Here is a 16,350-nt window from a genome sequence, read left to right on the forward strand (position 1 = left end):
CCGTCCAAAAGCGCCCCTAGTCCATGTAGAAAGCGAAGAAGAATTGAGTCTTCCTCACCTCGATCTGACCCCACCACGACCCGATCTTCCTCCAAAAAAGTTACGGAATTAGTACGTGATCTCCAGCAGCCTATATTTCCAGCTGACATTACCAGCTAACCATCCGACCACAATGAAGTGCCGGAAGCGAGATAAGACCTGTGTCCTGACCAAGGCAACGGAGCCGACCAACGCTTGCCATATCATACCTTACTCCTTGGGCCACCGGAGATTGCACCAGATTACCTACTTCTGGCGGACTCTTTCGCTTTTTTGGGACCAATCAAAAATTTCCGAACTACAAGATTTTGTTACGCAGAAGAGTACAGAAACAACAGAAAATTTATTGCTATTAGCTCCTGTCGGATTGGGTGTCACGGATGAATATGTTGGAGACATATGAATCTTATGTGTATCAAGATCTGCTTGTTATATTATCCATGCACTATCTAATATATCTATTTCATACAAAAGATAGAGCTATTTATAGTAAAATATATGTGCGAGCCAAGAGAGCTAGCATAAGCGAGTATTAGACGAGCGTTGTAGTAAGCTGATGATGATGAGAAATATTGTAGTAATATGATGTTGGTGGCGTTCAGTAGTGTATAACCTCTTTTTCCTGACACTCCACATGTGCACGCGTACTGGGATAAGCAGTTGTTTGCTTTGCAGCCGTTATCCATATCAAATGATAAAAAATCTCTGACAGTCAAATTCTTTTGGCTGTGCCCCAGTAGCCTGGATAGTCTGCGACTTTCAACTGCTGCGCTTCCTGAGGATCCGAGCCAGGAGTTTACTGTTGAACCTCCGTCATTCCCTGCCAACCTTGGACAGGGTGGTCGAGAGTGTGTTTATGGCGAGCGTCCAAACATTCGCCTTTTCAACTGTGAAGCCAATGAGCTTATTTCATCTGGACAGGTGATAACTCTAACAACTGAAGACCCCGAATCCCTGCCACTGCCGGATTTGAAGCTCCTTGACCTTCAATGGAAATTGCATAGAGTCCTTGCTCTTGTAGCCGCTGCCGGGTACAACGAGGACGAGGATGAAAACTATGATGACGATGATAGATATGGACGTGAGCCAGTAATTGTCTCCGGGGAAGAGGATTCGTTGGATGAGTATGAGAAACCTTGGGCTAAAAAGCCCTTTGAATCCCATACATCTACTACTGCTATGGGGATTATCTAAATGTTCTTGAAATGCGAGGATCAGATGTGAGAGTGTTCTATTACTTAATGTTTAGTTTGTATTCACTCACTACTCTTTCTTTTTTGCAGTCATTTTCAATATCTCCCCTCTCTCATGAGCTCGTCCTTTTAATATTTTATTTTTTCATCCTCTTCAGTTCACTTTTACTATTAAATCAAATTCATGCACTGTACAGATAGAGCAGAGTGAGACATGACAGAGAGAATTCAGAAAAGAGAGGTAATCAAGTGAAAGAGAGGTAATCAAGTAAAAGACAGTATAACAGAGAGAAAACAGACAGAAGATATATCATGATATGAAGAAAGAGAGAGAAAATGAAGCAGTGCATCAATTCAGTAGATCATGTATCATGAATCAATGAGAAAGCAGAAAACATTGCAGCAGATTCTGACAGGGCTCACAGAGCAATCAGAGAACTGTAAAATATCCAAGTACAGAGATATCAAGATACAGAGATGTGATTCTGCCGCTGTGCACCATACTATACATATAAGATATTACTGTGTCTTTTAATATTAGCGGGACAAAGCAGAAAGCAGGCGGGATGACGGACGGGACGGGTACGGGATCTTGTCAGCGGTCATTTGTAGCACATCCTCGACACGACAGAAAAAACCCACCGTTGCGGTTGGGGCATCTTGCCACCCCGTTCTTCCTAGTTGGATTCAAAGAACAGGTGTCTCTTAGTGTTGTATTTATCCTGGGCTTCTGCAGATGATATGACGGTGGCTTTAAAGATAAACTGAAAGGCTCTCGCTCAGTTGGTTTCATCTTGGGCTTGACAAAAAAAGCCCCTTGGAGGCTGGCTCCACTTCTTCCGTTGGACTTTGCAGTGGAAGCTTAACAAAACTCTATTAAGCCTTTCTGTACCTTGAGTAACTCTGTTTCAACTTCGAAAACGTCAGCAGACTATATGTTTCTCTCTCCCTGTCAATGGCAACCTGGTCCGCCCCTTGGTTTGTGCAGCATCTTATCTTTGAGACCTTGCCTGCCCAAGCGCGTTTCTTCTTTTCGCGAGTCAAATCATTTGCCAGTCCGAGCGGGGGGCAAATAAACAGGAATCATAACAATGCGCCGTGGCTGTCGTATTGAATTGTTCGCTGGCCTCTTGGGGCCGGCCTTTGTTGCACCAAGCCTGGCCCTAACTCATGTAACTAACTAGTGTCCAAAGAAAGCCATGCTTTATTTTCATGCGTGGGCTGCATTTGGTTGGACACTCACATGTTGGCACACTCTGAGCTTCCCAATCCCGTTGTCAAATCGTCTACGCAGTAAGCCCTGTCTGCAGTCCTGAGACATTAACTGACTAGGCCGCCAACATGTGACTTGGCGGCTGTCTTCCTGTCCTGTCTGTGGGATGCGGGTTGCGATTTGCAACTGCTTGGGCTGTGTTTATATGCAGAACACAAGAATTCGATCTCCAGCAGGAAATCCCGATCTGACGCCATCCCGTTTGCTCCCCTTTCGTGTCGAACTTGTGCCTCTCAGCCTCGAAGCTTCGAAGAAAGCAGACATGGGCCTTTACGTTTCATCCTGAGTCCCCTGGAGGAGTTTCACATTCATGGCGTTGCTCTTCATGTTATAACTTGTCCTTCTTCATGGCCTGACCCCGGTTAACCTTCTTTCTCTATCTTTAAAAGAGTATAACTACAACCTGCTACAAGCAACACCATTGCGGGGTTATTCCTCGGTTCCTTTGCTGCTATTTAAACATAGTCGGTTCACCTTCCCCGCGCTATTCGGAGATTTTGGCAACTTGCCTGTCTTCCCAAGAGTTTCCCGTCCGCTGTCCTTCTCAGTTCATGCATATATCAATCACCATCTTTGTTACCGTCCTGTCCATTTCTGGGTAGGCTTCGGAAATCTTTTAGCCCTCATGAAATATAGCAAACGCATGGTACAACAAATTCCTTGCCGGTATTTGGTATTTTTCAATGCTTGATTCACTTTTGTTGTTGTTCGGCTTGCTGTGCAAAAAGGGTCAATTTCTATTATCTGTTGCTTCGTTTTTCACATATCCCAAATTACTGTCTTTCCATATTTGGCAATCTTCACACCACCGGGGCATAGTTTTGCATTTTGATGGTGCTACTTTGAGCTATTTCAGTTGTTGCTCCGCTGTTTCTTTTGTCACCCTTCTATTGACCTTCCACCACGCAACCGCACGGTTTGTTGCGTCTTCCACACCTCGAGCCTTCGGTTCCCCACCACGTTTTAATTAAACAGGTGTGACTTCTTGCTACGACACATATTTGGAGCAGACGTTTGCATTTTGGACTCGCGATTGGGGTGTTGAGGGGGCCTTCATTGCGTTCTTTGGGATCCCCAGGTCGGCCACCAACTGCTGTGACGCGCACAACTTCATAGCGCGTAATAAGCAACGGTGAATGTCATAAACTGAAATCGCGCCCGGTGTGGTATGTGAGCAATATCGAATGGAGTCTTTAAACTCCGTAATTGCAGGCGAGCCAAAGGCAGTGAATGCAAATGATGAGGTGAGTGGTACAAAGTCCTTACAGAATTAACCCAGCATAAAACTTTGCACGAATCAATATTCCATGCACCACAAAGGTGGTCTCACGAAAATAGTTCTAGTTTCGTAGCGTACTTCTCGATCGCACACGTAGAAAAACCATGAAAAACACATTTTTTTAAATGCTCTGCGTGCTTTTATGAAATATGCTGACAACCATGATCAGGCCACACACGCGCTCTCTCAAGTAAACCTTGATGAGTCCAGCAAAGCTCATCAAAACTCGACAAACGTAGCCAATGGAGTCAATAATATCACCCAAGCAGATGAACGGTCTGAGATTTGTGTTTCTCCCTCCTGGAAGACGGACAAAGAGAGGAAGGAAAGAAAGAAGGAATTAAAACGAATCGCCAAAGAAAAGAAAGAGCTCGAACGGTCATCAAAACATGAAGCCAAGAAACCCGAGCGAAGCTCATTCAATGAGCCGCGACGTTTAACCAAAAAGCCGCCCAGCAAGACACCCAGCAGAGCGTCAAGTATTAGAAGCATTCTCCCACGCTCGTCAACTGCTCCATCAATTTTGGGGTTTTGGTCTAATAGCACGTCGAAGGATGATTCTGCCCGAGATGAAACTGTCCCTGCTACTTCACCCCCTGATGTAGGAGCGGATAAAACGGCGAATGATCCACCGGAGTCTACCAAGCTTCTATTCACAGGCCATTTGCCGCAGCGTTTTGGAGGAAAAATAACCCCGGACCCAGAATATTATAAGACCTCATCTCGTGCTACCGGTTCGAACTCACCGTCACCCATGCCCTCGTCTCCGTCAAATAAGCCAAGACGCCACCTTCATATGGCTAAGAAACATTCTGATCTACGTGCCGCTGCGAAGGCGTTTCGATCCAGCGATCCTTCCCCACAGAACACCAATACACCGCCTACGAGATCATCTTGGAGTCAGGAGCTTACCCGCCGATTATCAAATTCTAACGGAAAGAAGCTCCAACGTCGGTCTCTCAAAGCTGAACACGAGCCCCATATGTATTCATTACGTAGAGCTTCCACAAATAAGGAGAATGAAAATCGCAAACCATCTGGCCGAAAAACGGAGAAAAGTGTGCCATCTACGCCTACAAGCAGTCATTTCCATTCTACCACGGGGATCTCCCCCCCAAGTCCGCGCAATAGCTCGCGAATTACAGTTGTCCAGCCTGAGGAGAAGATTCCTCCTCCACATAACACAACTGGCCAACTTCATCATGAAGCACCTACCCTTCAAAATTCTGTTAATGGCACAAGCGGTTCCAGTGAACCACAAGAACAACCACCAGCTATTTCAGTCATACCTCCTCTCAGGTCACCACAAAAAACAACGCACACGCCCCCAGTGAGTCAACGGAAGCATGGACGGAGACACTCATGGAGTGAGATATTAACAAACTCTGATCGCGTTGCCGGACTCTCTTTAAAACGTCGCGGTCCGGGTCATGAACCTCCCCAGACATCAGTGAACGGGGACATCGACGAGTTCAAAACCAGCGGCCCTTACGAATATAACTATGGCTCTAACGGGGTATTCAAAAGCCATGCTGCTCACTCAGATCCTTCTCTCACACCAGCCAGCTGGCATGTCGCTCCTGAAGACATAGGGATTGCTGGGGATTTTCCGCAGGTCCAATCTGGATCTTCTTCCCCTAATACCACACCAACAAGTCTCCCCGCCGATCCAATTGATACCTTGAAAACCCCAACGATTATTGACCCCGATAACATGGAACTAGTGGCAACTGCTCCTACCGTCAAACAGCGTGAGAACTCCATGCGAACATCACCAAAAGTAATAAATCGTGACGTCCCATTTAAATCTTCCCCTTTAGCCGGACCACCTCTTAATAACCAAGACGATGAAAATGCCCTGGAATCCGCGCAAATAGCCACTCAGGAAGATGCTGATACTTCTTCCAAAGCTAAGAACGGAAAATCAGGTTTCTCTTTCTCGCGGATCTTGAGACATGAGAGAAAGAAGGAGAAGAGTTCGACAAGTTTCGGTCGAAGGTATTCGCTGAAAAACAAGCTGACAACCGCTACCGGTAAATCTAAACAACAGCCCAAAGCGTTGGTATCTGGATCAAATGAGTTGCAGAGGAAACAGGACACAGATAAAAAGACGGCTTCCAAGTTACCCTACCCAGGGGGCCTCAGATCACAAGCCACATCACGGCCTCCCAGTGCGTCCTCCAGACAGTTCAGCCTCATCGCCATTGCCAGCAACGAGATGTCAAGCGATATCAAAATCCCCCCAAAATCCCCAAAGCGCAACAGTGGAGTATTCCCCACTCCAGCCAGCACTCGCCCTAGTTCTGCGAGTGGTGTGGAAACCATGAGCATTTCAAGCAACGGCACTGAGACACCTAAGAAGAAACGTTCCATCTCAGTCGACATCAGTAAAATCCAAGTACTCCATGAACCATGGAAAGAGCGATTCACTCACAAATCTACCCCCGGCCACGCATCGCCTACACTATCTTCATCCCAAACAACGCCGATAATCTCGACATTCCCCTCCGCAAAGCAACCAGCCACCGATGCACTGGCATCCAGCGATCTCCCTCTAAGAACCCCCGAACGTCACCACCAAACCCATCCAGGGCCAATCTTCGACCCGCGCCCAGATTCATCCAACCGACGAAGCCTCGCCAACCATGTTGGAAATGGCCGAGTCGCTTCTCAACGTCCAGCGCGGAGGGGGACGCCTGTTGCCAAGATGTTCGTGATCTGTTGCCAGTGTAGGTACTGGCACGACATGCCATCAGACGTCTATGCCAAACTTGCCTTCCCCAACGGGCCCCCACACCTCGAGCCCCTGATCGCCGACGATAGCCACAGTCCACCCCATCAAGCACAGCACCCAACGGCACGCAGTGGATTCGCTGCGCATGGTGGCGGGAGCAGTAGTACCTTCACTGAAACTAGCTCAGGAGCATCCAATAATGCACTGGATAATAAATCACCCCGAGGTTCCCGGCCCTCGTCGTCCAGCTCTTCATCCTCCAATAATTTCACGGTGACGTGCTGCTGGTGTGCGCATCGGATGGTTAAAACTTGCTGCGCGGGATGGACGACTATTGTCTATCTCCATGAGCGGCATCATTGAAAGAAAAATTGGTCCATTTTGCTACCATAATCTTCTTCTTTTTTTTTTTTTTTTTTTTTTTTTTTTTTTTTTTTTTTTAAATATTTTATATTTTAGATTCCCAATTCCCAATTCTTTTATTTTTCATTTTTAATCTTTAATTTCTTTTGAGCAGTTTCGAAATAATGCGCTATCTTTCATGTTGTGGCTATCTGATCTGGCGAAGGAAAGGATATATCTCGCCAACGTAGAGCGTCCTTCAAGGTGTTTTGCGAGGACGGTATGATACGATTTACCCCTCTTTTCTCAGTTATGCCCCTCCTTTTTTTCCATCTTGTCCTTCTTTATTTTGGAGCCACTCCATTTCTCCGCAGAATTCCTATGTGGAGGGATGTTTTAAGGGGAAACGAATTGGATGCTGAAATGACTTTTATGAGAAAACTATGAGAAAATGTTTTATTCCCGCTCTTTGTTTGGCGTTTTTGAGAGGACAGGATATTTTCCCACTTATGTGACAATAGTAGTTTACTTTTATATTATGAATGTCAGAAGATTGTGAGCGGACACCAGCACTGAGTTTGACATTTTCTTTTTTGAGGTAACTAGGTGTGGCTTATGAACGAAACATTTCCATACTCAACTAAAAGAAGAATTATTTGAACTAAATAAATTTAGTGATCACGCAGACAAGGTGACCACCCCTGGCTTAGAGTGACGGCACATTAATATCAGAACAAATGCAGTACAGTTGCAAAATAGGGCTTATTTTTTACGATATAAAATGTACTCCGTAAATAATCTGTATATTTCTTAAAAGATCCAGGGAAGCCATGGGTACTCAGTACTCGCGCCACTCTCGTAAGCACCGAAGAGGGTAGGTGCCAAGCCTCCCAATTCTCTTCCAATTCCGAAACGGAAGCTTGAAATTTAACTCCTGCTGAGCACATGTTCCTCGAGTGATAGTGCTTGTCACGTCGATGAAGATTTCTTTATTACTTATACTTGTTGACCATCTCGATGAGGGCTTCATCTACCTCTTTTGGACTGGTTGCGTTGAGATAGTGCGCGCCTCCTTCGACCAATATAAGTTTCTTTTCCCTCGAGCCCGTAAAGAGCTCTATTTGCTCCTGGGGATAGGTTGTGCCGAAAGGGATATCTTTGGTGCCCTGTTCATTTTTCCCTCCATTAACATCAGGGTTTCTTTCATGGCGATTGTAAAAAGAGGAGATAGATAAGAGGCAAAGAGGCAAATAATACGTACCTGTAGCCAGTAAACAGGGCATTTAACATCCCTCAGTCGAAGCAGCAGCCCGTCTCTGCTAATAAGGCATATCAACGCCATACGCGCCTTCCTTCTCCCCTCGTCGCCAGAATAGACGCTCCGCACAGTGTTTATCCAGAATTCGACCAACTCAGCATCTGCGCCTTCGCCCAATCCAACACTGGCTACCATCCCACACCAGACTTCGTCTATTACGAAATCGGGCGTTTCTGTGACGCTGTTCAGATTCTCGTAAAAGGGTGTTAGGGAGGTAGCCGGGTCCCAGCATCCCTTTGTCCTCGAGACTTCCGATTCATAGTCCATTGACGTGCCTAGGGGCATGATCCCAAGAATCTGTATGGAAAAGAAGGCATATTAATATGGTTTTTTTTTTTTTTTGTCTATCTTAAGTGCTTGCTCGGGTCATGTTCCCTCCTCGTGGCGGCGCGTCGGAACGTCAAGGAATTCTGGAAAGGAGAGCAAAAGCTGGGACAGCTTCGCCGGTTCAGGCCCCAAACAACATACCCGATCAGGAGCCAACAGCGCCATGCGCGTCACAATCCATCCACCTTGGCTAGTCCCCAGTGCGAACGCTTTCTGAATTCCGAGCTCCTCCATCACCTGCAGCGCCATGATTGCCGAGTCCCAGTATGTGAAGTGATCTGTGGGCGAGCTGGTGGCTCCATGTCCTAACGGCTCGATGGCAAGGAGGTTCATGATGCTGGTGAGCTGCTTATTTTCGAATTGGTTAGTGTACAGCGAGGCAGTCGTGCACATGGAGTTGATCATCACACAGGTGGGCTTTGAGGCGTCGTATGTGTCACTGGAAAGTTTGTATCCTGCGGCGATGCCACTCAGATGAGGGACCTTGACTGTCTTTGACACTGCCATTCTGGAGTTCTTCTTCTATTATTATTAAAGTGGTGCTGTGACAGATGCTGGAGACGAACAAATGTATACAAGGATATCCTGGAGAGAGTGGGTAGGAAAGTGACCGATCATTCAAGGAAACGATGTGATCCCGATTCCATATTGGATTGAATTATACCCCTCACTTGCTATGTGGATCTTTCCAAGGTTTCTCAAATGGGACCGATGGGACCGATGGAACCGATTGGCAGTAAATCTTTTATTTAACTCTGCTAGCTGGCTGCAACTGCTCGACATCAGTTGCTTTCAGCTTTGGTTTGCAGCTCAGATGAAATTAATACCACGAATGCATTGGTGATGTTTCTCAAAATATCTCCAAAATAATTTGACCCTGTAGAACCTTGGATGGTTTACATAGCTCTCCGGCGTCATTTGTGGAAGAAATATACTGTATATCAATAGCGTACCCCGCGTTTTGATATCAAATCCAATCGCCAGGGACTAGAATACCAAGAGAACATTTTTAGCCGAAATTATTGCACATGGGTCTTTTACCAACGTTACTAACAATGTACTGTACATAGTATAAATTCTCCTATAATGTAGATCAGATCACACTCTAAACTTCTGAAACTGCTTCACCATGAATCCAAAATCCCTACAGAGCCAGAAATGGTGGCGAACCTAATGTTCACCTCAACGTTAGAACTGAGCTGCCCTGCCCTTTCCACACTGCCATGATTGAGTGCCCATCCCGACTAAAAGTCTTCAACATAGTAGAATAATAATAATATTGGTATAATATCTGAATCCAAAGAATATAAAAAGTATCATCAAGAATGACGCCAAGTCCACTCAAAGTTTGGGTGGACTCCGCACCTCAAATTCCGCAACAGGCGGCGTATCATCTGTTAAAGAAACAGGCAACCAGCCCCTAACAGAGCCATGTGTTGCGAAAATACTCGGAGAGAATTGGCTTGGTTTGCCATCATCCCCGTTCTGAACCCCAGGATTGCCGTTGTCGACGGTAACATCTGCCACATTTTCCAAGGCATGCTTCACGTCCTCATGCAGATCAAATGGGATGCCGCATTCTCTTAGCATCTGTATAATTGCAGTTACATTCAGGCGCATCGTTCGCTCGGGCTCTTGGGCTTTAGCCCATCTCTGCATCACCCAAGGGAATAAAAGGCCGACGTCTGACTGGCTAAGATGGGCTGAGTTAATGGTGTAGAAGACCCTGGGCTGTCGCTTGCTATGTTCGGCTGTGTCCTGGCTGGTAGGGCCGGGTACTGGGTGGGGAGAGAGCACACATCGAGTAGCCTTCAGACCAGCTTTCCACTTGAAAAACTCGTCGCTCAGGACAGCCAAAACATTTGGCTGTCGTAGGTGATCTTTAGGTGAGCCCGCATAGCACGGCAGAGGCTTTTCCCATAGCCATTTTACATCATCCCCCAGCAATGGGAGGTTCCAGAGGTCGAGGAGGATAAGGGGTGATGTTGGCGTCACCTGTGAAACAATCTTGCTATCTGGTCGAGGTTGGTACAGGGGGCGGTATTGCGAGAAGTGTGGTTCCGACGAGGTCGATGCTGGGTCCTTATCACCGACACGGCCCCAGTATATGGACTTGATAAATTGGACGACGCTTGCGGCGCCGAATGAATGGCCCGCCCACGTGATACTGCTGGGAAGATGGATATCAAGGCTAGAAGCGAATACGGGAGCTTTTGCACCCTGCATTTGGGCAAAATTTTTAATTTCCATGCCAGCATCCATCTTGAGAAGGGCATCGTGCACGAGACCTAATTCCCAGAGTCGGATGCGCAGCTGGGAATGTCGCTTATGAAGAATGCTCGGCTCGAAAATGTGCTTGATGCGTTGAAATGGCACTCTTTCGGTAACCCGGCCATGGGCGTTTCGGATAAGAGAGATGGGACAGCTTCCATCGCGGTGCTCGGGGGCAATGACGACAATACCATAACTGGCCAAACAGCCAAGGATATAGCTATACATATACCTCGATCCTCCGATGCCATGGGAGAAGACCATAACAGGCCAACGTTTTGAAGGGAGCGTGGAGGATTTCAGGGGCGCATCTCTATATGCTGGCATCTTCGTCCACTTGATTGTATTTGGGAGTAGTCTGACATATTTGTGAAGAATTAGAACGCAGAAAAATCAAACCTCATAAATGATTATAAGAGGATTGGTTTACCGTACCCTAATATATTCGATAGCCGTTTTGGCGCTCCTAGGAATTCCGCCAATCCACCAGTAAAGGTGCCTTGCGGATCCGGAAGCCAATAGACAGGTTTCGATGCAGAGTCAACATCATCTGCAGGATAGAATACCCGGAACAGAATTGTGGACAGAGATATATCTGATTTTGGATGAGGTGCCGGCGATTCAAGAGAAGAGACGGGAATCTCAAACTCTGTAGTGCCAACCTGATGTGGTCCCGTATATGACGGGAAGGTCGGAATTTGAAGCAGAGACAAAGGCATGCTTGCAATTTGCCCCGGCTACTTCGAATGTAGTATAGCGATAGACAGAGGAAAAATTAGTGAATGCAACGAGAAGGACGACTGGGATAGAAGACAAAACGAGCGATATCTGTATGAGCTTTATATCCTGGTCCTTCGTAACATCGCCGCCGCAAATGACAATTTCAGCCTCTATCTTGACTGGCCGAGACGGCAGATAATGGATCCGAATTCGATGTAAAATCAGCAAAGCCAAAGGCTTTTGCCTCAAGGCATCAACAATCTCACGCGTCCCTCTCGTGTCGATAACGAGTATTTGCACCCTTCTTTGCGCTTGATGTGCCGAGGTCTATCGATCTCTGGAATTTGTTCAAAAGGCCAATTACTCAGGAAACAAATGCCAGAAAAGACAGAAGACAACGTGTTGAAAGAAGCATGCAGTCTATGATCTATACGGATTATCCAGGAGAAGATCTCGTGCGAAACCCTCAACAGTTTATGGAGAGCTGTCATAATAAAAAGGAGGCTAACTAGCGATTTTTAAGTTACCTCGGCACTCTTGGCGGTGGACTGCGCCTCGTTCTGCGGATCAATCCCGCACTAGCCACAAACTACTGCATCCATATCAATCATATGAATGTGCGTGCAATGGCTTCAAGACACTGCAACAGGTCCCGCCGACGCATTCAACACGTATTCCACTGAATCACCTCCTGCCACGGCCATTCCGCTGCTGTTCTAGCTGTTGGCAGAGACGCCATGGCGCGTCACAGGCGGCTGTCAAATGCCTCCTCTGCGTCTTCTCTCCCAGAGCGACATCAGGTATGAGGACACCACATGCGCCTTGATGGCCAGATGGTTTCTGCAAATGTTCCGATACTAATCACACTCGGGGTGTTTTGAAGGAGCTTGATAGCATGTACGATTACTTAGCGAAGGTGATTCTACTTGGACCAAGCGGCGCTGGAAAGTCTGTTCTCCTTACCGTTCATTGATCCCAAAAATTTAACCCTGATACGCCAACTTCCATACCAATTCAGGCCTCTATATATTAAGATCATCTAAAAGCATAGTTGCTGACGTATTGCATGCATCTGCTAGATCTTGCCTCCTACATCGTTTTGTGAAAAATGAGTGTATGCACCCCGTTACCTCCTTTAGCTCTTTCACACTTCCTCCCCACTCGCAACGTTATCCTCAGCGCTTCTCAACTTTATAGAAACCCACTGAACTTCATCAGCTAACAAAACCACGGATTTACAGGGCGCGTGCTCTCCTCTCAAACAATCGGCGTCGAATTCTCGTCAAAAATTGTAAAGATAGGAACCGGCTCACGCTGGAAACGGATAAAACTACAGCTATGGGATACAGCAGGTACTGAGCGATTCCGCTCCGTTTCGCGTTCGTACTACCGCGGGGCTGCCGGCGCAATCCTTATCTACGACGTCGGATCACATGCTTCCTTCTCCGCCCTCCCAACCTTCCTCATGGATGCTAGAGCACTTGCTTCCTCGAATCTAACGATCCTCCTGGCCGGAAACAAAAGCGACCTTCTTTCCCAAGACACGATGTCCCTGGGCGGAGGGGACTACGGCGATGACTTCCAGCGTCCACCCCCGACACCGTCAAGTACATCGAGCAAACAGGTTCCGTTCTCCTTCGAATCTGGTGGAGGTTCACTGCGATCCATCAACGGGCCGCCAGTGGGTACGAGGATGACCGCCACGATAACTGCGGAAGGGCGCGAGGTGGCGTTAGAAGAAGCGTCGCGGTGGGCGGCGAAATCGAATATACCCGTTGCAGTGGAAGTATCGGCTTTAACGGGGGATAATGTGGACGAACTTTTTAACAGGCTTGCGCGAATTATCCTCACTAAAATCGAATTGGGCGAGATAGACCCTGATGATCCTCAGAGTGGTATTCAGTACGGGGATGGGGGAATGTATGGTACTGGTACGAGCGATGGAGGTAGCGTGCGGAGCGGGATCACGATCGATGACTCTATGACGCAGATGCGGAGAAGGAAAACGCGGAGCCGCGGAGCGGGGAGTGGATGGGCAGCAGGAATGAGGGAGTGGGAGGATGTGTTTAGGCTGGGCGGATCGAATACGAGGAGGGGTAGATGTTGTTAATATTCCGCGGCTGTTGTGGAGTAGGTAATCCTGTTGGAAGTTCACGGTCCTCTACCTGGTGTGGACTAGCTCAGGGCAGAAATCCCGGCTTGGACATGACATGCCGTTGGTCTGCTAACCCATCCGTCCCCATACTTCGATTGCGTTCCCTCCTGAACTCTCCCGGCATCTCATTTTACCTCTTCCTCCTTTACTCTTTACGCATCCGATGTCTATACCGATCTCTACTTCTCCGATATTGATGATGCTTTCTTCTTATCCTCCTTGCTTTCCTTTTTCTTCTTCAATTATCTGCATATCCGCCACACCTGTATTCTGCTTTCCTCAGCACTATATTGTACGCACGCTACACCGCATGGTACCCGTCATTTACCTTTGCATATCTGCATTTTGCACCAAGCACTCGCTCCACACTAATACACAGAACCATCCACCAATGACTCTGAAAATACGCCATATTTGCACTTGTACGTTTCATCTTCATAGCTTCTCCCTATTCTCACTACCTCATTGCCACTATCATTGCCACTATCACAATGTACTACTTGTTTTCATTTTAACTTATCCGGAGTCAGGGATAGGATGCCATTCGCTTTTGCCTTCCATGCCACTTCTTCTTCTTCTTCTTCTTCTTCTACTGTTGTCACTTTTTATGTCAATACCCTTTTTCTTTCATGCGTCGCCCAATGATCATGCCAACATGCCGTACAGTCCATAGCCACATATATTTAATCAATAATTAACGATTAGGAACCGGGTCGGGGGGAAACCGTGTAGGTTCTATCTTACATTGACTTGTTGAACGGATTTCTACTTAGACATATGACAGAGCAAGTGAAGCGAATAGAGAAATATCAATGCCTATTCATTGCGCCTGGGATCATATTTAAATGCGTGAAAACGACCTGAGAAAGTGTGCTGAAATTTTGAAAAAAGCGAGATACCATTGATCGCGTTTTCTCTACTACAACCCAACAATAATTCAATACTCCACACCACGAATGAGTGTCTTAATCCCCTTCCCTCCTTTCACATCTAGAATCGCCTTCTCCGCTTCCTCGAATGCTACCATCCCCGTCACCAACTTTTTAACATCCACCTTCCCCTCCCCCACCAGCGTCAGCGCCAACTTATAATCACCACTACCATACCGGAAACTACCACGAACATCCACCTCCTTCGTGCAAACCGCCATAATCGGGAACGAAATCACATCCCTCCCCATCCCCCCTTGCACATACGTTCCGCCAGTCTTGAGCACATGGATACCCGTATGCACAGATGACTCCGCCCCTGACGCATCAATGACTACATCCGCCCCGCGACCCAGCCCATGCTGCACCCGTAGCCGCTCCGCATTCTTCTCCGCACTCTCCTCCCTAGCCGGCTCATAGACACCCGTAGCCGCATACTGGGCCGCAAACTGCAACCGGGCCGGCTGGATATCAACCGCAATGACCTTCGATGCCCCAAACGCCCTCGCAACCGCACAACACAGCAATCCCACGGGCCCCACGCCAAATACAACCACAGAATGACCCGGCTGCACACGCGCCTGCTTTGTAATATGTACAGCAACGCTGAGCGGCTCCATCAGCGCGCCCTCGTCGAGCCCAACGTTCTCGGGTAGCTTGTGGCAGAAGTCTTCGGGGAGGACGTAGTATTTGGCCAACGTGCCATCGATGGGCGGCGTGGCGGCGAAGGCCATACGGAGGCATAGATTGTATTTGCCGCTGAGACAGGGCTCGCAGCGGCGGCAGGGAATCCCTGGTTCGAGCGCGACGGGGTCGCCTGGTTGTAGGCTTGTGACGGCTGAGCCGATGGAGGTGACTATACCGCTGGATTCATGGCCGAGGACCATGGGGGAAGTTAGGATGAAGGGGCCGATGGAGCCGTGTTCCCAGTAGTGGACCTGTGGGTTGACTTAGTGAGAGTTGTGCTACGTGCTTTTATTTTCTTTTTGAGGCTTAGTTGAAAGGAGGCATGTATGCTTTGGACGTACGTCGCTGCCACAAATACCGGTGTATTTGACGTGGACCTGCACATCGTGAGGGTCTTTGATGGCCGGGACGGGTCTATCTTTATAGGAGACTTTCTTTATGCCTTCGAGGATGAAGGAGAGGTTCTACACCCCGTAATGCGTTTCTAATTAGCACGCCGCCTCGTATCATTAGGTAGAATAGAAAAGTATGTTATTATAAGGAAATCTAATGGATCCGTGGAGGGAATGCAACAATAAGCCGTTCGATTGCGTTCTATACGCAGGCTGACATTTGAACCTACCTGTGGGGGTTCGCTAGGCATGCTTGTTCGATATGGTGAGTGTTAATATGTACGTTGTATTGGCAAACCAAATTTAAATACAATTAAATTTATATATACAAGTGGGAGAAATGAATTGAAGGGGAGTATAATATGTATAATATGTATACAGATCAAGAGTACAGTAGACAGAAAGCTGAATGATTAAACTCAATCATTTTTGCGGGGAAAAGTGGGCAGGATGACGCACTTGCATTGGCAGCGTTGAGATGGAGCATTAATTTTGTAACTTACCATGGTTTGATGTTTGTGTTTATAGCTATTTTTGTCCGCCTCGGAATATTTATCTTTACCAGCTGCCGTAATGCTTGGTTAAACTCCCTCTTTATATGTAATTCGCACCTTCGCCCATTAATACATTAGAGCAGGTACTTCATGTTGATGAGTACTGTTGACGTCATTTTCTGCATGCAGATATAATT

The 16,350-nt window shown here is 47.2% G+C and overlaps 6 protein-coding genes across 6 annotated transcripts; 3 read left to right on the forward strand and 3 right to left on the reverse strand.

The window, feature by feature from the left end:
* Positions 1-172: 172 nt before the first annotated feature.
* BDCG_03546 (uncharacterized protein) lies at positions 173-1,233 on the forward strand (the record flags this gene model as incomplete). Its single annotated transcript, XM_045419178.1, has 2 exons — positions 173-362; positions 752-1,233. 2 exons carry the CDS (start codon positions 173-175, stop codon positions 1,231-1,233), a joined length of 672 nt encoding a protein of 223 aa, XP_045275557.1.
* Positions 1,234-2,089: 856 nt separating this feature from the next.
* Positions 2,090-7,461, forward strand: BDCG_03547 (uncharacterized protein). Its single transcript, XM_045419179.1, has 2 exons — positions 2,090-3,749; positions 3,954-7,461. The coding sequence occupies exons 1-2, from the start codon at positions 3,690-3,692 to the stop codon at positions 6,879-6,881; spliced, it is 2,988 nt and encodes a 995-aa protein (XP_045275558.1). The 5' UTR covers positions 2,090-3,689; the 3' UTR covers positions 6,882-7,461.
* A 65-nt stretch (positions 7,462-7,526) lies between these two features.
* Positions 7,527-9,411, reverse strand: BDCG_03548 (microsomal epoxide hydrolase). Its single transcript, XM_045419180.1, has 3 exons — positions 8,647-9,411; positions 8,122-8,475; positions 7,527-8,026 (listed from the first exon to the last, which is right to left on the reverse strand). The coding sequence occupies exons 1-3, from the start codon at positions 9,010-9,012 to the stop codon at positions 7,853-7,855; spliced, it is 894 nt and encodes a 297-aa protein (XP_045275559.1). The 5' UTR covers positions 9,013-9,411; the 3' UTR covers positions 7,527-7,852.
* A 435-nt stretch (positions 9,412-9,846) lies between these two features.
* On the reverse strand, positions 9,847-11,495 carry BDCG_03549 (uncharacterized protein; the record flags this gene model as incomplete). Its single annotated transcript, XM_045419181.1, has 2 exons — positions 9,847-11,134; positions 11,212-11,495. 2 exons carry the CDS (start codon positions 11,493-11,495, stop codon positions 9,847-9,849), a joined length of 1,572 nt encoding a protein of 523 aa, XP_045275560.1.
* Positions 11,496-11,870: 375 nt separating this feature from the next.
* On the forward strand, positions 11,871-16,011 carry BDCG_03550 (rab). The gene is made up of 5 exons (XM_045419182.1): positions 11,871-11,951; positions 12,020-12,296; positions 12,380-12,444; positions 12,576-12,610; positions 12,738-16,011. The coding sequence occupies exons 2-5, from the start codon at positions 12,234-12,236 to the stop codon at positions 13,604-13,606; spliced, it is 1,032 nt and encodes a 343-aa protein (XP_045275561.1). The 5' UTR covers positions 11,871-11,951; positions 12,020-12,233; the 3' UTR covers positions 13,607-16,011.
* On the reverse strand, positions 14,589-15,910 carry BDCG_03551 (D-xylulose reductase A; the record flags this gene model as incomplete). Its single annotated transcript, XM_045419183.1, has 3 exons — positions 14,589-15,518; positions 15,609-15,731; positions 15,890-15,910. 3 exons carry the CDS (start codon positions 15,908-15,910, stop codon positions 14,589-14,591), a joined length of 1,074 nt encoding a protein of 357 aa, XP_045275562.1.
* Positions 16,012-16,350: the final 339 nt, after the last annotated feature.

Source organism: Blastomyces dermatitidis (assembly GCF_000003525.1).
Source record: "Blastomyces dermatitidis ER-3 genomic scaffold supercont1.3, whole genome shotgun sequence".
Lineage (NCBI taxonomy): Eukaryota > Fungi > Ascomycota > Eurotiomycetes > Onygenales > Ajellomycetaceae > Blastomyces > Blastomyces dermatitidis.